The sequence below is a fragment of the Fringilla coelebs genome (assembly GCF_963513975.1).
Source record: "Fringilla coelebs genome assembly, chromosome: 27".
Lineage (NCBI taxonomy): Eukaryota > Metazoa > Chordata > Aves > Passeriformes > Fringillidae > Fringilla > Fringilla coelebs.
In genome coordinates this window covers 2364177-2384482 of record NC_140053.1, presented here as the reverse complement: position 1 = coordinate 2384482, position 20306 = coordinate 2364177, and the positions used below count along the sequence as shown (strand labels likewise).

The window sequence follows — 20306 nt, the reverse complement described above, 5'->3', positions numbered from 1 at the left end:
TGGATGCTGATCTTCAGGAGGTGTCAGGTTCTTTGCCACATCCTCACAAAATCAGGAAAATCTTTTGGCATTTCTGGGATACATTTATTTATCAGGAAACCCTTACCCTGCCTCTCCTAGTTTTACTCACATAGTAAATCAAGATTATCAACTGCTTCTCACATATCTGAGAGCTATGGATAAAAACTGTGATTTGCAAGTGAAAATTAGGATTATTGGTTAGGCTTAACTAGTGAGAATCTTTCCCATGGGAGAGCTGAGAGTCTTGCTCTGATCAGATATATTTCCTAGGCTTGTTCTAAGCACCAGAGGTTCCACAAGAAGGTATAAGTTATAAGATAAAATTACTTATTAAATTTATGTCTTTCTGCATTTCCAATTCACAGAAGCAACCTGAAATGCTGATTTCTATAAAAATAATACTTGACAGTGTTGTGAAAAAGTGTTTTCTTTTGAATCCTGGCTAGTAATTCAGGAGATGTTTGTACTGTATTATACATTCATAATCTGTAGAAGGAAATTCTCCATCAAAGATAATTACCAGGCAGGTTAATTGCTTTCAAGGATTATCTCACTGTGAGTATTACTAAGTGTCCATGACCAGTGAAGTTCATTTCTTCATTTCTTCATCTGCATATTTCAATAAAACTTTTAGGAAGACTGATACAGTTATTTTATATAATTTTTAGTGCATTTTTTTCCTAAGGTACTTCACTGTGGATAAGATTAGCTTTTTTTCACTCCTGTGCTTTTTTTTACCTGCAGATGATGTGATTAAAGTGAAAGGTGAATACAGTGAAAGAGAGGAGAGTGCTTTAAATTCCGAGCCAATGGAAAACCTGGAAGAATCTGAACTGCCTTACACATATCCCAGAGAATATAACGAATATGAGAGCATTAAACTGGAAAGACACTCGGGTTCATATGACAACGTCAGGCCAGCTAGTGGAAAGATGAATTGTGATATCTGTGGATTAGCCTGCATTAGCCTCAATGTCTTGATGGTTCATAAGCGTAGCCACACTGGTAAATATCCCTCTGTTGTTCTTGTAAGAGCTGGGGTACTAAAAATAAGATAATTTTTAATCTAGACTGGTTATTTTTTAAAAGGATACCAAAATCAGGGTTTCCTTGTTCCGTCCTTGACGCCACATGTGATCTTTATCCAGTTACTTGCTGTTCTGTGCCTCACTTTACCCACCTTTCTTCTTATCAGGATTGAATATTATTAAAAGCAAGTTGGTGAGGCATTTTAAGAATTTTGGATGAAAGGCACTATGTAATGCAGTATTTCTGGCACAAAGCAAAAGTTAATTTGGTTTTGTGCTGCCATTTTCAGTCTGTATATAAATTTCTCTCTGTGCCATACTTTGGCAACAAACCAATGAGCATCTTAAGTTTCAGCCTGCAGTAAGATAAGACTTTTTTTCCTTCTAAAAATTGCTGGCTTGTTGGAATCAGCCTCCTCCAGAGCACTTCTTTCCATGGAAGAACTGTGCAGTGCTTTCCATAGTCCTACATATGCTACGAGCAGCTCTGACACCAGAGCCGCACCTCCCTCCCACTAAAGCCACACTCTGTGTGTTTCTATAGAAAGAAATCAATCCAATATCTCATTCTTTCCTCTTCCAAAAAGGCAGAGGACAGCATGATACCCACGTAACCATTAAATGTCCTTTTCTGTATGTCATTTTAAGGTGAACGGCCATTCCAGTGTAATCAGTGCGGAGCTTCCTTTACTCAGAAGGGAAACCTCCTCCGCCACATTAAACTACACACAGGGGAAAAACCTTTTAAGTGTCACCTGTGCAGTTATGCCTGCCAAAGGAGGGATGCGCTTACGGGTCACTTAAGGACACATTCTGGTAAGTGACTTCACAGGCACTCCATGTGGTTTGGATGTGTGTCACTGGGACACTCGGTGTGGAAAAGACAGTCAGCAAGGTTTGCTCAGCCTGTGAAAGGCTCAACACAGAGCAGTGACCGCTCACTGGTGCTCCTGGAAGGAGCTCGGGGCTGGCTCTGCTCTTGGTGCAGAGAGAGGGGCCACGGGAACCGTGTCACAGCCCACAAACCTGCTTGCACAAATAACTCCATGGCATTTTCACAGAATCATTTTGGTTGGAAAAGACCTCCAAGATCATCAAGTCCAACCTTTGACCCATCACCACCTTGTCAGTTCATTTTCATACAAGTGCAGCAAGCTCTGAACTTGAGGAGAGTGTGAGATGTGCTTTGCTGGGACTTCCTCCCATCCCATTCTGAGCTGTGAGGAAAATCCCAGGAGCATAAATGCAGGCAGATTACTATTGTCCCCTCACTGTGGTGTAGTGCCTTTCATCTGAATCTCTTAAAATGCTCAACAGATGTTTCTTCTTAAGCCTGGTAGGGTGTTCTGTACATTTTACAGATGGGGAAATGGAGGCACAGAGCTGAGGGGACTTGGATTTTAAGTCAGGTATAATTCAATCTTAGCTACCCCAGTTCTGTAGGAGCCAGGCTGTGCTTGCCCTTGGATTTGTCTTTATCCTGTGTTCCACATGGGCTCAGAAAGAAAACATTGATTCTAAATTATAGGTGTTATCTCTGCACTGCACTGTACAGAAAAAAGTTCGACCTCACAAAGAATCAAAGTTTAAAATGAGCTTATCTGCCAAGGATAAATGAGATTCTGATTTAATCAAGACCAGCAGTGTGGTGCTGTACCCCACCAGCACAATGCTATAACCACCACCCTTCCAGCAAGACAGTGTTTTAGTGGTCTCTTGTGGTTATTTTAATTCTTTTATTGTTTCTTTTTCTAGTGGAGAAGCCATATAAATGTGAGTTTTGTGGAAGGAGCTACAAGCAGAGGAGCTCGTTAGAGGAGCACAAGGAGCGGTGCCGGACTTACCTGCAGAACGCTGGCATGTGCGAGGCTGGTGAGTTTATCACATTGCAGTGGTTTTGGGGTTTCAGTACATTACAGGGCTTGTAAAAGATCATCTGGTGAGCTGTTAACCCACAGCCTGAGAACAGCTTTTCCTACCCTCCTTTTCAGTAACCTGAGGGGCTGTAATGTTCTAAAGGGGCTGGTTCATCATAGCCCTCAGGGTGGTGGAATGCTTTTACTTTAATCACTTTTCTCTTTAAGTGTTACTTTATGTAAAACATCTAAAATACTTTGTATCCAGTATCCATGCTCAGTGAGTTAAATTATTCCTACATTAATGTTGCTATGTGGCTGATTTTACAGGATGAGTTGTTGACAACCACGTGTTTGGTGGTTCCTTTTCTGTTAGAATTTGCAGCAGTTTCAGTGGCTTGGATCCAGGGCATGAAAAGAGAGTGGTATCCCAAAAATCACTGACAGATCAGCTTAGGAGGGAGTGAGAGATAAAGGGCTGCTTTGAGTACAGAGCTGCCTTTGGAAAAGATGAAATGTATCAAAACATGTTTTTTTCTTATTTTCCATTTTGCAGTCTCAGTGCTGCAGTTCCAAAATACTTTGGTGAAAAGTAATCACCATAATCTTTGTCCCTGCTTCACCTGAACTGCTCAAATCCTAAAATGAACTGTGTGATTTGGATCTCACAACACACCAATAAGTCAGGAAAAAATTGCTCTTCCCAGAGTCAAGGAGTGGCTGTGACCTCCCAAAGAACTCTATGACTGATCTAAGAAGAGCTGAGGCTACAGTTCCAGAATTCAGGCTCCCATCTTTTGCTATGCAGCCTTGAAAAAACACCAAATAATGGAAACATGGAATCACAGAGGGTTGGAAAGGACCTTGAAGATCATCCAGTGCCCCACACCCCTTCCACAGGCAGGGACACCATCCACTAACCCAGGGTGCTCCAAGCCTTGTCCAACCTGGCTTTGGACACTTCCAGGGATGGGCCAGCCACAGCTTCTCTGGGCAACCTGTGCCAGGGCCTCACCACCCCCACAGGGAGGAATTTCCTCCTAATAACTCTATCCACAACAGTAAGGACAAGATTCTGCAGGAATCATCACAAGCCAGACCTGAAAATCAGTGTGAAGAACCACTGGTATGTGATGAAAACCTTGGGTACAGGATTCCCTACGTTGTGCAGAGAGTGTGGGTTGGTGTTTCAGGCTTTGTGACATATGCAGGAAACTTTCCAGAGAACCATGATTTACCAAAGTGTTTCATAGAGGTTTTTAAGAGTTTTATAGTTTTAAGAGGGGTCTCTTTTTGTCAGCAAGTGACATATTTCTTAGAGTATTTGTAAAAGTTACTGCTAATCAGCTCATCAGCAAGTTTTGGGTTTGGTGAGAACCCTTACATGTTGTAACTGTGGTTTATTTTAGAGTGCACACGTCATGGCCATCACCCAATGTGTCCACCAGTGAAAATGGAAAACATGAGAGCTGCTGCAGGTTTCTGCTTTGAAACTATTCTCATGGTTTAGATGCATTTCAGAATAGCAACATTCCCCCCCTCATCCCAAGCCTGCGGTGCAATCCTTGCTGCAGCACTGCAGGGAGCCTTAACTGGTCACAGCGAAGGGAAATTCCCGGAGTGCCAAGAGGTGGCTGCTCCCCTGCCTTGGAGACCTTCACACCCTTACACACACTGCAGTGTTGTCAGGAAATTTTATAAAAAATGAGAACTCCTGGGGCATTTCCATCTAATTCCCCGGTACCAACAGGATGTTGGGTGGCAGAACCAAGGAGAGGGAAAGCTGGAAAGGCTCTCAGGAGGTCATTTACTAAGTTCCATTTTTTTTCCCCCTAAGTGTAACACTTTGCAATTGTGTTTAGTAAACATTCTCTTTCCATTACTGATCCTTTCCCTACTTCTCTGCATCACTTTGAATTTTGGTTTTTTTCTGAATTCCCCTCAAGCTTCTCAACCAGGTCTGGTGGAGGGTGCCCCTGTCCATGGCAGGAGGGTGGAACTGGGTGACCTTTAAGGTTCCTTCCAACTCCAACCATTCCACAATTCTATAATTCTCACATGGAGCCATCTTTAGACACAAAAGTGCTCTACATTCCACCATTCCTAACTGATTAAAATATTTAAAAGCATCAGGACAGTAGTAACCATTCTATTTGCTTTTGAGTTCCATGCTTGCATGTTCTAAATGTAGAAATATTTCTAAAAGAGAAGTTTCATGTAACAATATAGTTGGAGCATTGTCCCTGATAACCATCTCTGTCACATTGCTCTCATTGCACAATCACCCAACACCGTTCCACTCTCCCTTCTTGAGTGACCACACAGAGATGCTACAGGAAACAATGCCTCTAATTTCAGCTTTGTACTTGAGGGCTTTGCTAACATTATCTGCACATTCTAAAAATTCTACTCACATTGGTTGGTGTGGCAGAAACCACACTATGGGAACAGCTCAGTGCAGGGTGAGTGCTGGTGTGTGCTTGGGGCTGGGACAGTAGCTGCTCTCTCTCCAGCTGCAGGGTGACATGGTGGCCCAGAGATGGATGTCCCATCTCTGGAAGTGTTTAAGGCCAGGTTGGACAAGGCTTGGAGCAACTTGGGCTAGAGGAAAGTGTTCCTGTCCATGGCAGGGGGGTGGTACAAGGTGATCCTTGAGGTTCCTCCCAACCCAAACCACTCAGGGAGCCCCTGGTGGCCAGGGGACAGCACCTTTTGGAGAGCTGACTCCCCACCCAGCACTCACAAGACAACCTAAAGAGTCCTTCCTAATGGATAATTCACTGTGGCAGGAAAATGCTCCTCTGGAAGTGCCTTATCCAGGCAGGATTACACCTGAAATGTACACTGAGCCAGGCAGCAGCACTGGGAGCAGCATGGAGACCTCTCAGGGGGGTCAGGGAAGCCCATCCTCAGCCCTGCTGCTGGCTGAGCAGGAGAGGGGCTCCCAGCTGCAATAGTGGTGACATCAGCCCCATCTTTACACCATATAAAATTCCATGCTTAGGAGTTCAACTTCACGTGTAATTCCAGAGCCACTGATCAGATCTGACCAAGAGAGACAGGGGATTTATTTGAGCTGCAGAGTTCCTTTCAGCATCCTCAGAGATTTGTTTTTTTTTTTTGCTTTCTGGCGCTGCCATTGAGCCATCAGAGCCCTGTGCTTGCAGAACAACCCAAGATCCCAGGCTGCTGTTCAGTGCTTTGGAAGTCTGGATTTTCTGTATTTGTTTTTTCCTCAGTGTAATTTTGAGTAAAGCACTTGGCCATTTCTGTTAGTCCAGCCTGAATTTTATTTTAAGATCCATGTTATAGTGAGATAATTAGTTATTTAAATCACCATGTGCAGTGTAATCATCCAGAGGGAAGAGAACTGAAGAGGGACAGAGAGTGTGATTACTTCTCTATATTTGAGAAGATTTTAGAGAATTTGGAGTGATTAAAAAACTTTTTCCTAAATGCTAAATATTATTCTTGGATTGTTTAATATGTGATCCAGAAGAAAAAGTTGGATGAGATAATTCTCAGTTAGTTTCTGGTACAGAGAGCACTGTTGTGGATGAGAACCTGTATAACCACCTTCATCTTACTGGGAGCAGACATTGTTTCCCTAAGGCCAGGTTGTGGAAATGTCATCAAAGACCTTTTGTGGCCCATAAATAGAGATTATTTTTTATTTAGGAGAAAATAGCCAGTAGCAAGGAGTCAAAAATCTTAATGTGAACGCAAAGACCCTCAGCATTAAAATAAAAGGGCAGAGAACCATGAAGCTGCAAGATTGATTCTACAGAAGTCCCAGAGCATGTTATGTAGGTCAATAGTTACTGTCTCTGCAGATCTCCTCTGAGGAAAGGCTCTGTTATTCCTGCAGGGAGCCCTCATCTGCCCTCCTGACATTAATTTAACAATTAAAGTTCCCTTGGTGGCACATAAATAATGTTGACAAGTCACCCCTGATGTGCTACGTGCAGCTTCCAGAGTGCTCCTGGGGCTGGGAGGGCTGAGAGCAGCTCTGAGCTGAGTCCTGCCAGGATAAGGAAAAACACCCTGAAAATGTGGAATTAAAGCTTTACTAGAGCAGCACATGGGTCCTTAGAGTGCAACTCCTGGAAGTAAAGACTTTTCCTCGAGGAAAAGAGGAACTAGAACAACAAAATCATAAAAACAAAAAACTGGAAGGGATCAGGGAGCTGTTTTTATGATATGGGTGAATTGTGTTTTCTTTCTTTTTTCTTTGCAAAGAAAAAAATACATTTTTGAGTTTTGTTGGAGTTTTTAAAATTTAGATTACTGCTGTTAATGACTTGTGCAATGATCCAGCCAAGATTATGAGGCTTTGAGTTTGGGGGTAGTTCAAACCTTGGACTACAGTCATCTAAAGTTAATATAAAGATGCATATTCCAGGCTTTGGAGTATGAGAATTAAACTGAAGTCCTGAAATTAAAAACCCTATAATTTTCAAGACCAAACTAGAGCTTTTGGCCCAAGCCCAAGCAGGTGATTACACTCTACCTCCCTCCATTCCCCTCAGAGTGCCACCTTAACCTGGTGTTTTGTCTCACTTTGTGCAGCTCTTACATCTGGGTATTTTATGCTGGAGCAGGGATGAATATATTTATGGGAACCTCCAAACACACTGGAGTAATTTGGAATAAAACTGAGACTAGAAGAGCAGTGTGCTTTTACCTTCAAGGCACTCCATGCCCTGCACAGGGCATCCTGTCACGTACATCCCAAGGTTCCAGGACTGTGACCAAGCAGAGCCAGGCCCTGTTATCCCATCCTCCCTGACTCATATTTGTAGCCAGTGTTTGTGGCACCAAGCACCTCTGAAACACTTTATGTTTTCAAACTGCTGAACAAACATGAACAAATAGTTCTGGCTGAGGTTTGGTGAGTCATGGTTTGTGCTGACTGAAACTCCTGTTATCAGGAGCAGCACTGACAAACAGGTACAGAGGACAGACTGAAACGCTCAGGGAAAGGCTGCACAGGGCTGGGAAGGATGAAGCTGCACTTTCAGCACTTGTTCTACTGGGCAAACAGAAATTTAAGTCTGATACTCAATAAATCTGTGTTTAGCAGGACTGAAATATCAAAGTGTTCCTATTACTTTCCTCTGGCACTGCTTGTCTCTTACCTAAGTTATGCTTCATGTACTCAGGGAGACCTCATTTTGGCCTACCAGTGCCTTAAGGGGGTTATAAAAAGGAGGCAGAAGGATTTTTTAAACAGGCAGGGAGTGACAGGAGAAGGGACTGCCAGAGGGCAGGGTTGGATGGGATGTTAGGAAGAAATTCTTCCTGGGAGGGTGGTGAGGCCCTGGCACAGGTTGCCCCGAGACGCTGTGACTGTCTCATCCCTGGAAATGTCCAGCACCAGGCTGGACAAGGCTTGGAGGAACCTGGGTAATGGAAGGTGCCCATGACCATGCCAGGGGGGGCACTGGATAATCTTCAAGGTCCTTTCCAACTAAAATCATTCCATGTTTCCATGATTCTATATTTAGATATGTTGGTGTATGTACAGTAACACAGCAAGCAGGACTCTTTCACAGTGAGATCCAACCTTTTATACCACCTTGGGAAAGTAAATCACCCCTCATTGGGTGCTCTGGAAAATGGGAAGAGCCTTAATTGGCCTAATCCCGAGGGGGTCATCATAGGGCACAGGTAGTTTTCCAAAAATTAGAAATTTTGGAGGTTGTAACAAGCTTTAAAACACAGAAGAATCATGTCCTCACCTTGTAGATCCCATCTCCTACAGACTTGGACAATCCATTAAGATGTGTCCAGTTCTCAGCACAGTGATCTCTGCCACTGGTACTCTTAGCAATGAGTTTATTCTTCATTATAATTTTTGACATAAAAGCACCATTCCAGATGGGTGTTGTTGAGGTTTGAGAAGGGTTTGGGGGGGAAGCCACAGCAGTTACGATCAGTATTAGTGTGGTGGTAGCGATATGAGGTGGCAGCTCTCCAGCTCAAGGCCTCTGCAGCCTCCAGGAGCTGAGAGCAAGCACAGCTTCCGTGCAGTGCTGGGCACTGCTTAGCAGAGCTAAGGAGAGCTCTGGAAAATGGGAAGAGCCTTAATTGGCAAGGGAGTCACCATAGGGCACAGCTACTTATCAAAAAATTAGAAATTTGGGAGATTGTAACAAGGTTTAAAACACAGAGGAAACATTGGCAGTTAATTTTAGCTGTAGCATTTAAGAAAAAAATATTAAATGACAGTAACACCTGGAAGAAAGGGAGTTAGAAATTTTGAAATTTGAAAGGCTTTTATTGCTTTTATTTTACTGGAACACTGATATATATCATACAAGTTTCTTAGTGATTCGTTAAGGCATCTATGACTGATATCTGAAAAGTTAAGCAAGCACACTGAGTGTCTCCTCCTGCAGCTCGAAACACTGAGTGTGCAGGTGTCACCCAGCCTTACTCAGAATAAAAAAGAAAGGCCAGCAGAGCTTCTCTCTCCATCTGCAATTTAACCAACCTTCCAGCCAGTTCATTTACTTCCTCTCGCTGACGACAGTTCTGGTTTGTGCTCCCCCCTGAGTGAGCTCAGGGCTGTGCTGCCACTGACCACAGCGGGTGCCCAGAGAGCAGGAATGACAGAAAAAGCAAAACCAGCTTTGCATTTGATCTCCAAACTGTTTCCTCCAGTTATGTGGCCGATTGGAGATTAAACCAGTCAGCTCTTCCTTTTTTTTTTATCTTTCTTTTTTTCCCTTTTCACCTACGTGTTGTGTTTTTTTTCTTTCTTTCTTTTTTCCTTTCTTTTCACATTTTCCAACCTAGCCAGCGTGGAGGCAAGGCACATCAAGGCAGAGATGGGGACTGAAAGAGCCCTTGTGCTGGACAGGCTAGCGAGCAACGTGGCAAAGAGAAAAAGCTCAATGCCTCAGAAATTTATTGGTAAGAACAAAACCCCTTTTCATCTGCAACAGTTAAATACGTGTGGGTCAGTAACAAACAGTACAATGCCTCTGCTTCTTTTAAATATCCTGCTCAAGCTTAGCATCTAATACAAAAAAATTAAGTAACACTGATTTTTGTGATGGGGCTTTAGCAATTTGTTGTAGGGGGTTGATTAAAATAAAAAGAATTTATTCTGTTGGCTGCTTAGACTGGGTGGAAGCTGCTGTTGTGCTTTGTGTCTTTATGTAGGTGATTTATAAATGTGTTTTATGAGTTTCCACATGCCATTTCTGTACCTATGTATTTGAAATGTTTTCTGCTAGAATCTAGAACAGGCAAAGAATATGTTTTCTCAGCAGGAGCTGAAGATTCCTGCAGTATTCATATGTGGAATAAGGCCTAAAGGCAGAAAAGTATTGGATTTCTCTTAGTCATTCTACTAAATTTGTCTATGATTAAAAAATATCAAATCCTTTCTTGTGGTAATTTAAGCAAGCAGATGTTTCCATAGTATTTTCTTTGCATTTAATTGAACATGATCAGAGTTTTGCATGTTGGGGATCTTAAATACTAGTTGGGCAGGTTCTGGGTTTCAACAAACACCTGACCCTCTTGGCCAGTCTTATTTCATCAACCTGCCTTTAAAGAAAATAAAATACAGCCTGTGTCCTAAGGAAAACCCTTAGTCAGCAGTTATATAATATTGGTGCTGATGAAGCCTTATTTGTGCTCTTTGTAGGGTTACACAAGGTAAAAAGTGGTTTGTTTGGTTTTTTATGGCCCAATATAAAGTTCACCCTCTGAGTGGGGCTTGTGTGAGAGGGGTGTGGGCTGGGAGGGCAGGCAGGGCTGCTGCAGCCAAACCCCCAGCACAGAGTGCACCAGCTCCAGAGCAAGGTAAAGGTGAGCAGCTGGATCCACCCAGGGAAAGCTGCACAGCTGGATCCATCCAGGTAAAAATGAGCAGATGGATCTATCCAGGTAAAGATGAGCAGATGGATCTATCCAGGTAAAGATGTGCAGATGGATCCATCCAGGTAAAGGTGAGCAGATGGATCCATCCAGGTAAAGCTGCACAGCTGGATCTATCCATGTAAAGCTGCACAGCTGGATCTATCCAGGTAAAGCTGCACAGCTGGATCCATCCAGGTAAAGCTGCACAGCTGGATCTATCCATGTAAAGCTGCACAGCTGGATCTATCCAGGTAAAGCTGCACAGCTGGATCCATCCAGGTAAAGCTGCACAGCTGGATCCATCCAGGTAAAGCTGCACAGCTGGATCTATCCATGTAAAGCTGCACAGCTGGATCCATCCAGGTAAAGCTGCACAGCTGGATGCATCCAGGTAAAGGTGAGCAGATGGATCTATCCAGGTAACACTGCACAACTGGATCCATCCAGGTAAAAATGAGCAGCTGGATCTATCCAGGTAAAGCTGGGCAGATGGATCCATCCAGGTAAAGCTGCACAGCTGGATCCATCACAGGTAAAGGTGTGCAGCTGGATCCATCCAGGTAAAGCTGTGCAGATGGATGCTTCCACACAGGAAACCAACTCAGTTTTTGAAGGTAATGGAGCTCTTAGTGGGTTTGGTGGGTAGCACTGGGCTTTCATCTCTGAAAACTGGTCTCATTTATTTATTTATTTTACATTAGTGTGGCTTTCTAAAGGTCACCTCACTGCACAGCCAGACCAGCAGACTCCATCTGAGTCTCTTTGGTGCTCAGGATTGAAACTGGGCTTGTGGGGCTTGGCCCTTACATGTCTTGCTGTGGTTCAAAAAGCAATACTAATGCAAATGGGTTGTAATCCTTTAGCTTCCTCTATTTTAGCAGTTTTTCAGCTCTCTCATTGTGCAATCACCACCAGTTTGACCTTTAGGTATTTTATTAAACACTTCTGCAGCAGGATGCACCCCCTCAGCATAAGCCTAACATGAAGAACGAGTGGGTGTGGGGTTTCCTCTGTGAGCCAAAGAGTTCCTGTGTGACCCAGATCCTCTGGGATTTGTGCTAGTGCTGGATGGCATGAACTGGCACTGCACACACAGGTGATTGTGTTGAGAAGCCAGAAAACCCATCACAGATCACCTAAAGGCACAAAATAACTAATTTTTGAAACTTGCTGTTTTTCTAGTTCTTGTGTGATTTTTCTTGTTAAATTACATGTGCAAACATTCCCCCCTCAGTCCTCTGGATCCCTGGGAAGGATGTTTCCAGGAGCAGGCTGTCCGACCTTGGTCTGACTCCTGTGCCTTTCTGACCTGTCCCTGTCAGAGCTCAGATCTGCCAGGCCAGTGCAGGGATCCTTTGGGAAATCTGGGAATGAGTGCTGATGTCTCATTTAGTCAGGAAGCAGGGACAGGGATATACACTAACAAGGCATCTTTGTTTGGCTCGTTTCTCTGAATGAAGTCTATTGATTGGAAGAAAAACCCCTTTATTATAATTGGAGGGCTCTGCAGAGATTCAGACAAGCACCAGGAGTCTCACCCACTTTATTTTTCACATTTCCATCTCCACTAGCTGCCTTGTGCGCACCAGTACAAGTCCCACACACAAGGGCAGGGACCACCAGACCCTGCATTTGACTCTTCCTCTCTGCACCAGGCCCCTCTTCAGAGCCTTTTCCTGGGGGACCTTAAAATCCACCAGCACTGTGAGACCCTCAGTGATCATTCAGGAGTTGGACTCAGTGGTCCTGGTTAGGATATTCCACAATCCTATGATCATACATCATGTTTCATTATCTTACTTTACAACAGTGGCTCTTAACACCAAAATTTTTAGGGACTCTTGTCTATTTTTGCTTTTGTTGTTATTTTTTTTTCTACTTAAATCCCAATTTATTCACTTCTTTCACTTGCCTGGAGCTGGTTTTATGAGTCACCCAAAAATACTGCAGCATTTTGTTTCCTTCCATGTGAAGCTGGACGGCGAGCAGAGCTGCGGGCTGGAAGCAGTTACACTCTTGTGGTTCTTTAACCTTTTGGAGAAAAGAAACGTGAGCTCCTGGTTTTCTGCCTCTGCAGTGAAACCCCAGAGTTTCATACACATTGAGTCAGGGTGTTGACAGGTGACTGATAAACATCTGCACCACTGAGTTACCGTAACTAAGAGATTCGTGGATCTAATGTTTGCAAGTCACTTACATGTGAAACCTTTCATCTGGTCTTTTTTTTTTTGGTATTTTTTTAAAGCTATGAACAAGTTTATGCTTTTAGTAACCACAGAATTCAGTTACTTATTTCTAGACATTCACCTCCAAAATGTCTTTAGTGCTTTTGGGGTGCAGTTTATTTCCTCCTTGCAGCTGGCACAGAGAACAGGAGTTGCCCTGTGCTGCCCAGGGAGGTGTGAGCAGCATTTCAGGGGCACTCTCCTCCACTTCTGTCCAGTCCAGAGTTTTCCAAACCCCAGCCCACCCAGAGGAGAACTTTTTTTTTCCACTAACCCTGTATCTAGTGGCCCTAACTGTGGAGGGTTTATATCTATATTTATATCTGCCAGTATTAGATTACCTGAATGCCTGTGTAGAGATCCAAGAAGCCAGGTGTGGTACAGAGAAAGCTGTAGTTGTCAAAGGACAGTGGGGAAAACTGACTTCAGTGTCCAAGGACTTGTCAAAGATGAATCTCTCAGAAAGTACCCTCACCACCTCCTCTCTTAGACTGGTTTGCTTCTAAGCCTGAGATTTTAAAAAGTATGAAAAAACCAAATACCCCACCCAAAAGCTGCTTGTGTCTAAAAACAGCCTCTTTCAGCAGAGAACATATCATGCCCCATTCCCAGGGAGATTTCTGCCCTTCAGAAAAGTCATCACAGGGTTTAAACAACTCTTTACCTCTCTGAACTTCTGCTGGTCAGAGTGACCCTGAGATGCCTTAGAAAGTCTCTTTTCCCAGCCCAGTGGTCGAAGAAGGAGTCAGAACTCTTCAGTTCTCTTTCTCAAGGTTGTTTATTGTATCTTATCTATAAAATTCTTTACTCTGACCTGCCGAGGTCTGTTCAGCAGGTCAGACAGAGGCACACTGACCACCCTCAGGGCAGTGTTATCTTTTTGTACTAAAAACTAGGTGTACATTATTTACCATAACTTCCCAATACCTATCACCTATGTTAGACAGTGAGCTTCTACTCTAAACCAATCCAAAAGTGCCACCATCACAGCAGAAGATGGAGGCCAAGAAGAAGAAGGAGAAAGGCTGGACACGCCCAGATTCCTCCATCTTGCCCCCTGAACCCCTGTTCTAAAAACCCCAAAAAATCTATTTTTCACCCTGTGACAAACTAACTATTATTCTACTTACACTTTCATGGCTTGCAGATCCTCATATAAGGTTGGTAATTTTTTCCATGGGTCAAAATCACAGGTGTCTTGGGCTCTGTGCCAAGGTCTCTGAGCCCCCTGTCAGGGGTTTGGGCAATCCAGGACAGCCAGAGGGATGTCCTGAATTCTGACATTTACCCACTCAGGTAATTATCACCTCTCATCTCTCGCAGGTGAGAAACGCCCCAGCTTCGACGTCAATTACAACTCCAGTTTCCTGTACGAGAAGGAGAGCGAGATGATGCACGGGCGCATGATGGACCAGGCCATCAACAACGCCATCACCTACCTGGGGGCCGAGGCCCTGCGCCCGCTCGTGCAGACCCCCCCAGCACCCACGGCCGAGATGGTGCCGGTCATCAGCAGCCTGTACCCGCTGCCGCTGCCCCGCGCCGACGTCCCCAACGTCCCCAACGGCACCGAGCCCGAGAAGAGCCACCTCAGGGACAAGAGCCTGTCGTCCGACAGGGGCCTTTCCCCCAACAACAGCGGCCACGACTCCACAGACACTGACAGCAACCACGAGGAGAGGCCCAACCCCGCCTTCCACCAGAGCCAGGTGATCCCGGCTCCCGCCCGCAACGGCCTCCAGGCCCTGAAGGATTTCCCGAGGCCCTACGAGATCATCAAGCCTCCCGCCATCTGCCCTCGCGACGCCTTCAAGGTCATCAACAAGGAAGGGGAGGCCATCGGGGCGTACCGGTGCGACCACTGCCGCGTGCTCTTCCTGGATTACGTGATGTTCACCATCCACATGGGCTGCCACGGCTTCCGCGACCCCTTCGAGTGCAACGTCTGCGGCTACCGCAGCCACGACCGCTACGAGTTCTCCTCGCACATAGCTCGGGGAGAGCACAGAGTGGTGCTCAAGTGAAAGGACCGGTTCTTCCAAGGTCAAAGGATGTGTTTTTTGTCAGAGGGGAGGCTCGGTTGGTTGGGGTTTTAATTAGTATAATGAAATTTTCTTGAGTATTTTTCTAGGCCAGTTTTAAGTGTGTCACAAGGTGACGCCTTTTTAAATTTGTCTTTCCTGATAATTCAGTGTTCTGTAGCATCTCTGCCTGGCTGCTGTGGTGAGTGGGACTGTGGGAAACACCAGGAGCAGAGACTGGTTTTGATATGAACTTTATTTTTGTGAAACTTCAGAGCCATTTACGATGTTTTCAATTTTTAACTTGTGTTTGTTTTTATAGAGTTTGCTTTAAGTCAGCACAAAAGGTTTTCATGCCAATTCCCCTGCTCATTCAGGTGAATAGTCAGAGGTGTGTTGGAGGAGCTTTTCCTAGTTATAATCCCAGTGGCTCATCACCAAAACAAGGAAAACAAGGGCAGGAAAAGGGAGGGATTATTAATTCTCTTTAAAGCTTTTCCCCTAAGCCCTAACAAGAGTGTGTCAAACTTTCATTTTTCTTACCCCACTGATGACTTTCTTTAAAGTTACTCAGTAAGAGGAAAATGAGAAATGTAAAAAAATAATAAGAAACCCCTATTTGGGGTTGGGATTTTTTAACAGTACATATTTTTGGGGTACCCAGTGAGGTCACTGGCTCATCCATGTGGCCTGGAGGAAATCCCAATTTTCATTGCTGGAAACTCCTCCTTTCTGATGGATGTCAAGAACGAGGATGAAGCTGTGCTGTGTGTTGTGCCTCTGTCCCACAGCAGGACGTGTGGCCCTGCCATTATGGGTTGGCCCTGGCTGGCTGTGGACAGGTGAGACCCCAGGCAGGGGTGTGAGAGCCACACCCACACCAGGACAGCCCTTTGAGGGGCTCCTCCACACCCTGAGCAGGTGCCATCCCTTTGAAGTTGGTTTTTACAACACTTCCAGAATCTCCCCGTGGCCCCACAGCTGTGTTGGTGTCCCTGTGCTGGAGAGGGGTTTGGTAACGGCTTTGCTGAGTGAAGGTTTAGTCTTTGCAAAATATTTTTGTATCCTGTAGTTAGGAGTGTTCTGATGGACTTTCTGCATCCCTTGTGTGGTTTGAGAGCTGTGTTGCTTTTGTGTTATCCCTGGAGGAAGGCTGAAGAACTGAGGGTCAAAAAATACTGAAATTCATCCCTGCCTCTGAATTCTTTTGGCTCAGTTATTTCCCCCCTGAATTTTAAGGTACAAAATAAGAAATTTATTTTATGTTTTCCACTAAAGGTGGATTTGGAGTGGGATAAATCAGCCTGCAGTGTGTCTGAGTATCCAGAGTGCTGTGGAAGTGCTACTCCAGGATCTGCTATCCCTGGGGCTGAGGAGAACTCTTCTGCTGTTTTGTGTGGAGCTGTAAAGCAGGTTCAGGATGTTTCCCAGAGCTCCACCATGAGAAAGGTGCATGTTGGCTCTCCCCAGGTGGACACCTGTGTCACAATGTGACCAATGCTCCTCCTGTGAGGGAGGCTGCAGTTCCACTAGGGATCAGCCCCAAGGACCAAGCTTTTGGGTCCAGAAAAGAGAGGGAAAGGGAGTGAGACCATTCCCAGAGAACTAAGAGAAGGTTCCATTGTTGCCCTGACATTTCTAAGTCCGACATTTTTAGGACATTGTGGTTGCCTTTATCAATTTCTAATTTTGTGACAAGCTTGCTTTTCAATGGCTTAGTTTTCAAGACCAAAGAATTGTCAATAAATGAATAAAATATTTAAATAATGACGATGTTCTGACTCGAGGGCAGGCGAAGGCAGGTTCTTAAAGGAATCCACACAGAGAGAGCTCCTGGAGCCATCCAAAAATCTTATTTTCTATAAGTGGATTGGGTAATGGATTCCTTTAGAATCCACAGTGCTTCCCTGGCTTGGGAGATGAGGGGCTGTGTTGGTCCAGGGCAGGTCTCTGTGCTTCAGGAGCTCTGGAAACCACCTTGTCTGGGAAAGCAGACAGGAAAACCACTGGGACTGGTTCAGAGCCTGATTTATTCTGCTCCTGGCTTGCTTATTTTGGTCTGGAACAGGTTTGGAGCATTCTCCAGTGCCTTGGTGTGTCCATCTTTCTTGGTTCTTCATTCACTGATGAATTGCACCCCAAGAGTGGGCAGGAGAGGCTCAGGAAAGGAGCTTTTAGCACCCAGAAACAAGCCTCTGGTGCTTAAAGGTTTTTTTAAGTTTAAAAAATGTCAGTAACTAAATATCCACTCTGCCAGCCATGAAAACAGATCTGGGAGTGAGCAGAGCTGGCTGAGGAGTGGGAATGAGTGCTGGGGCTGCCTGTAAATCCCACAGGTGTGATGGAATCTGTGTCCCCACAGGGTGCTGAGCCATGGTGGAGGCTGTGCTCAGCAGAACCTGTTACTCAGTAGAGTAACTGACACAGTCAGAGGTGTAAAATAACATCATCTGCTCCTCTGACTGCTGGAAAATGGTGTTGGACACGGTTCTGGTTAACAGAGGAACGGTTTAACCTGAGAGCTGTGGGGTGGGGGCAGCTCAGCCCCACGCTCGGGCTGTGGGGTGGGTTCGTGGTTCCCGGGCTGCCGGGGCTGTGTCAGGCAGATGGAAACATCCCGGCGGCGGAGGGTGGAGGCTCACACCAACCCCCCGGCCCTTTTAGCACCTGCGTTACCAGGCTGACGTGGTTCGCGCTTCTTTCATTCCCCCCTGACACCTCCTGCCGCAAAGAGCTGGACACGCTTGAGAAACAGAAACGAAAAAAAGCCGAGAAGAAAGTTAGAGGATCCTTTTTTTCTTTTCCCTTCACTTCCTTCTAGCCCGGGTGCCACACAAACACTGAGGGGTCTCTCCTCCTGCTGCTGCCGGGACGCTCCGAGGGTTGGGTGAGACAGAGGGGGCTCGGGGCTGCGGACAGCGAGTCCCACAGCGTCTTCCCATCCTGCTTTGTCCTTTAATAAGAATTTATTTGATCCAAAACCCCTCAACCTTCTCCTGCCTGGAGCCAAACCCCTTTAAAGTCTTACAGAAACCTTCAGTTGGTGTTGTGACAGAGAGATCCTTATCTGCTGATAGCTGTAATCGTGATAGAGCACAGAGGAACTCGTTTCTCCTGTCGTCGTGTTGAAACACGCTTCGTAACGCACAAAAAAATCCCATAAAACTTCCGGCTGCTGGTCTGCATCCTTGGAGCATCCCGGCCGGCTCCTGCTCCAGCGGGGAGCGGTCCAGCACCCAAAACCCGACGGTGTCGGGAGGGGACGGGGAGGACTGAGTCACTGCCACCACCTCCTCGGTGTCCCAATTCCCCAGCCCCGCTCTGAGTCACGCTCCCCGCGCCGGCCCGGCGGGGACCCGGCGGCGTTTTCCCACCCTCCGCGTGGGTCGGGTTCCCAAATCCGGGGGGCAGGGGGTGAGCAGAGCCAGCTCTGTGCTGAGCGACAGCGGGAAGGGGCATTGGAAGCGTCCCCAGCTCTGGCACCCACTCCGCGGCTCCCACCGGGACACGGCGCTGTGCTGGGGACAGGGCCGTGACTGTCACCGGGGCGCCACCGCGGGGGCAGCCGCTTTGTGTCACGCCTGGTGTCCCCCTCGCTGCGCCGGGAGGGAAGTGAAGCCCCCGGGGAGCCGCCGAACCGGCCCCTCCAGCCCCTCCAGCCGGGTTAAATCTGGCGCCACATTTGCATGGCAGCGAGTCGGCACCTGGCAGCGAAATCCTCGGGGGATCGAGGACACGGGGAGCGGCTGGCAATCGTCACACGCTGGCCACAGGAAAGTCCCAGCAGACGATTGTTTTTAGAAGAATCTACTTCCAACCCGCGGGGCTACGGCGATGGTGGGATGGAGGTGACAGCCCCGGGCTCGAAGTGGTGCTCCATGGCCACGGAGGATGCTCCGGGTGGGAGGTGATGCTCCTCAGCCTCGAACATCACCCAGGTGGCCGTCCCCCCCTGGCTTGGGGGTCCCCTCACCCGCAGCAGCTCCCTGCTCCCCCCTCTCTCTGCCCGGGGCCGCCGTGAGCAAGGCCGGCAGCGGGGCTGGGGCTCATCCTGCTCCCCCCAGTTCCCCCAGTTCCAGCCCCATTGCTGCTCTCCTGGGCACTGGGGGACACCGTGGGGCTGGGGGGGATATGAGGGGGGTCCTGTCCTCCCTCAGCCCCGTTTCCCACAGCTGTGGCTTTGTGCCGGGGCTCCCCCTTGTTGCTCCCCGGGGCCGGGCAGGGTCACGCCTACCTCCCCCCCCACCCTGCCCCCCAAGCGGAGAAAGTTAGTCAAATCTGCAGAAACCGCAGAGGGGGGAGGCAGCGACACTGTCACCGCTTTGATGTCACCCCTGCGCGTCCCACAGGTGCTGCCATCACTCCGGGGCCACGGTCCCACCGCTGCTTTGCCATTAACTCGTGCGAGAAGGGGGGATAATGCAAAAATATTTCCTTCCCCACCTCCATCCTGTCCCCACGGTCCCGGAGAGGCCACGTGGGAGGCACACGGAGCTGCAGCCGCTTCCATCCAGCCCTCACCTGAGGCTGGGGGTCCCTCCAGGGCTCCGGGGCTGCGGCAGGGAGCGCAGGGGGAGCCAGGAAGGTTTCTGAGCAGCGGGGCTGATTCATGCCGGGCCTCCTGTGGTTTCCACCTGCTCTCACCTCCAGGTGCTGTCACGCCAAGTGCCCACGTGCCAGTGCCCAGGATGAACCCACCCCTCCGTCACCCACAGGGAGCTGGAAGGGGGGAGCCCCTGGGGCAGCGTGAGCTGCTGGGCACACCTGCACCCACCCTGCACCAGTCCCTGCACCCCAAATGTCCCCCCTGTGCCCCTCTGAACACACCACACACCCCTGTCACTCTGCTCTCCACCCTCCCAACACCTCCTGCACCCCCTGTGCTGCCCCAGTGCCCCAGACAGGGGTGACACAGGGCCCCCCACCATGGGACATTCCCGACCCCACAGCAGCGCTTGGAGGAAGGAGGATGCAGCACCCGGGGGTGACAGGGTGAGGTCCCCTGGGTGCCACATACCCGTGGGTCAGAAGCACAGGTGCCCCTGGGAGCAGGAGGCAGGCAGGGGGCAGCTGCCAGCCCTTCCCAGCCCCGTCACAGCCGCTGCACTCCCGGAGGAAGCTGCTCTGCGTTGCTCACCCGGCGCCGGTTATAAATACCCTCCCCATTTTAATGTGGGAGCTATTTCAGGCCGGGAACGGGAAGCGAAACCCTGCACGGGTCCTGCCCCCTTTACCCCCGTGCCCGGGATGGGCTGGGCGGTGCCCAGGAGCCACAAGGGT

At 47.5% G+C, this 20306-nt stretch overlaps 1 protein-coding gene across 2 annotated transcripts in view; it reads left to right on the top strand.

The window, feature by feature from the left end:
- IKZF3 (IKAROS family zinc finger 3) overlaps positions 1-15049 on the top strand; it is a gene marked incomplete at its 5' end in the record, with an annotated part of 31286 nt that extends 16237 nt beyond the window's left edge. The window contains 5 exons of one of the 2 annotated variants that reach the window (XM_084222049.1): positions 766-1026; positions 1698-1865; positions 2805-2921; positions 9707-9823; positions 14329-15049. In XM_084222049.1, the coding sequence (XP_084078175.1) occupies positions 766-1026; positions 1698-1865; positions 2805-2921; positions 9707-9823; positions 14329-15029 (1364 nt within the window). In that variant the 3' untranslated portion in view covers positions 15030-15049. Of the gene's footprint in view, positions 1-765; positions 1027-1697; positions 1866-2804; positions 2922-4319; positions 4384-9706; positions 9824-14328 lie in introns of those variants that run through there. The other variant, XM_084222050.1, reaches the window with a different exon arrangement.
- Positions 15050-20306: the final 5257 nt, after the last annotated feature.